The sequence below is a fragment of the Etheostoma spectabile genome, chromosome 10 (genome assembly GCF_008692095.1).
Source record: "Etheostoma spectabile isolate EspeVRDwgs_2016 chromosome 10, UIUC_Espe_1.0, whole genome shotgun sequence".
Lineage (NCBI taxonomy): Eukaryota > Metazoa > Chordata > Actinopteri > Perciformes > Percidae > Etheostoma > Etheostoma spectabile.
Window position 1 is genome coordinate 352306 of NC_045742.1, and position 1013 is coordinate 353318.

The following is a 1013-nucleotide window of genomic DNA, read 5'->3' on the forward strand; positions in this document are numbered from 1 at the left end:
CGTTTCCAACCCTTATTCTTTTTTCTTTCAGTACACTACGCTGGAATATGGCCCCTGTTTGGGCATCAGACTTTGTCCACATCGTAAATATCCGATGATGTAGCTTTAACATCAAGACTATGAGGCTCTGAGTCTGCACTCATGTTTGAGGTGTGAATTGTGTACTGCATTACTTTATATACTCTACAAGACAACTGCAAGCAGTCCAGACAAATAATTTATTGCATATATCCATGGCTGTGCATGATGAGTCCATGCCTCATGAGTATGTGTATTAGAGCCTGGAGTTTGCACATAGACATAAAGGAGACAGCAGTGTGCACAGGACTGACTGGTTCCACGTCTTCATATTTATTTCATAAAGAAAAGTAAAAAGTTTATTAAGAAAAAATCCCACGTGATTAGACTGTGATTACCCCCCACACACACACACACCTCCCCTTAGCCTGGATGCCTGCCTGTCTTTCTGTGCTACATCACTACACCACTCCCCAGTTTGGCAATATTGGAGACATGTTAGCTATAGGCTAATAGTGCAAGACAGGCACCAAGGCTAAAGTTTGTCCACCCGAGTGGTAAGAGAGCCCCCCATGTGAGAATGCCATATAACCTTACGGCACCCCAGTCACTTTTCTGAAGACAACATAAGGGATTGAAATACTGTGATAATCAAAAGAAAGTGCTTTTTGCTGTGGCATCTCAGCTTCTTTTCTTCCTGTGCTCACAAGTCAAGGTGTGGCATCGCCTTTCCTCTCTTGCTCGATGGCTGGGGAGGAAAGAAGAAGATAGTTTAGGTTGGCAGGCGTGTGTTCAGCGGATAGTGAGAGGAAAGCAGCTTTTTGATTTGCTGCATATCAATGATGTGCTGATGTTGCAGCAAATAGTTTTTGCTGCTGCTCTGCTTGCTGAGCGTGTAGTCCTTTGACAGCTGTGGAAGTGATGAGTAGCCACTGACAGGGGATCAAGGCTCCAACACCGCCCAGAAACACACACACACACACACACACACACAC

At 44.7% G+C, this 1013-nt stretch overlaps 1 protein-coding gene across 1 annotated transcript in view; it reads right to left on the bottom strand.

The window, feature by feature from the left end:
* Positions 1-320: 320 nt before the first annotated feature.
* tmsb2 (thymosin beta 2) overlaps positions 321-1013 on the bottom strand; it is a 2200-nt gene continuing 1507 nt past the window's right edge. Inside the window, exon 3 of the mRNA XM_032528223.1 lies at positions 321-766. Within this exon, the coding sequence (XP_032384114.1) occupies positions 729-766 (38 nt within the window). The 3' untranslated portion in view covers positions 321-728. The remainder of the gene's footprint in view (positions 767-1013) is intronic.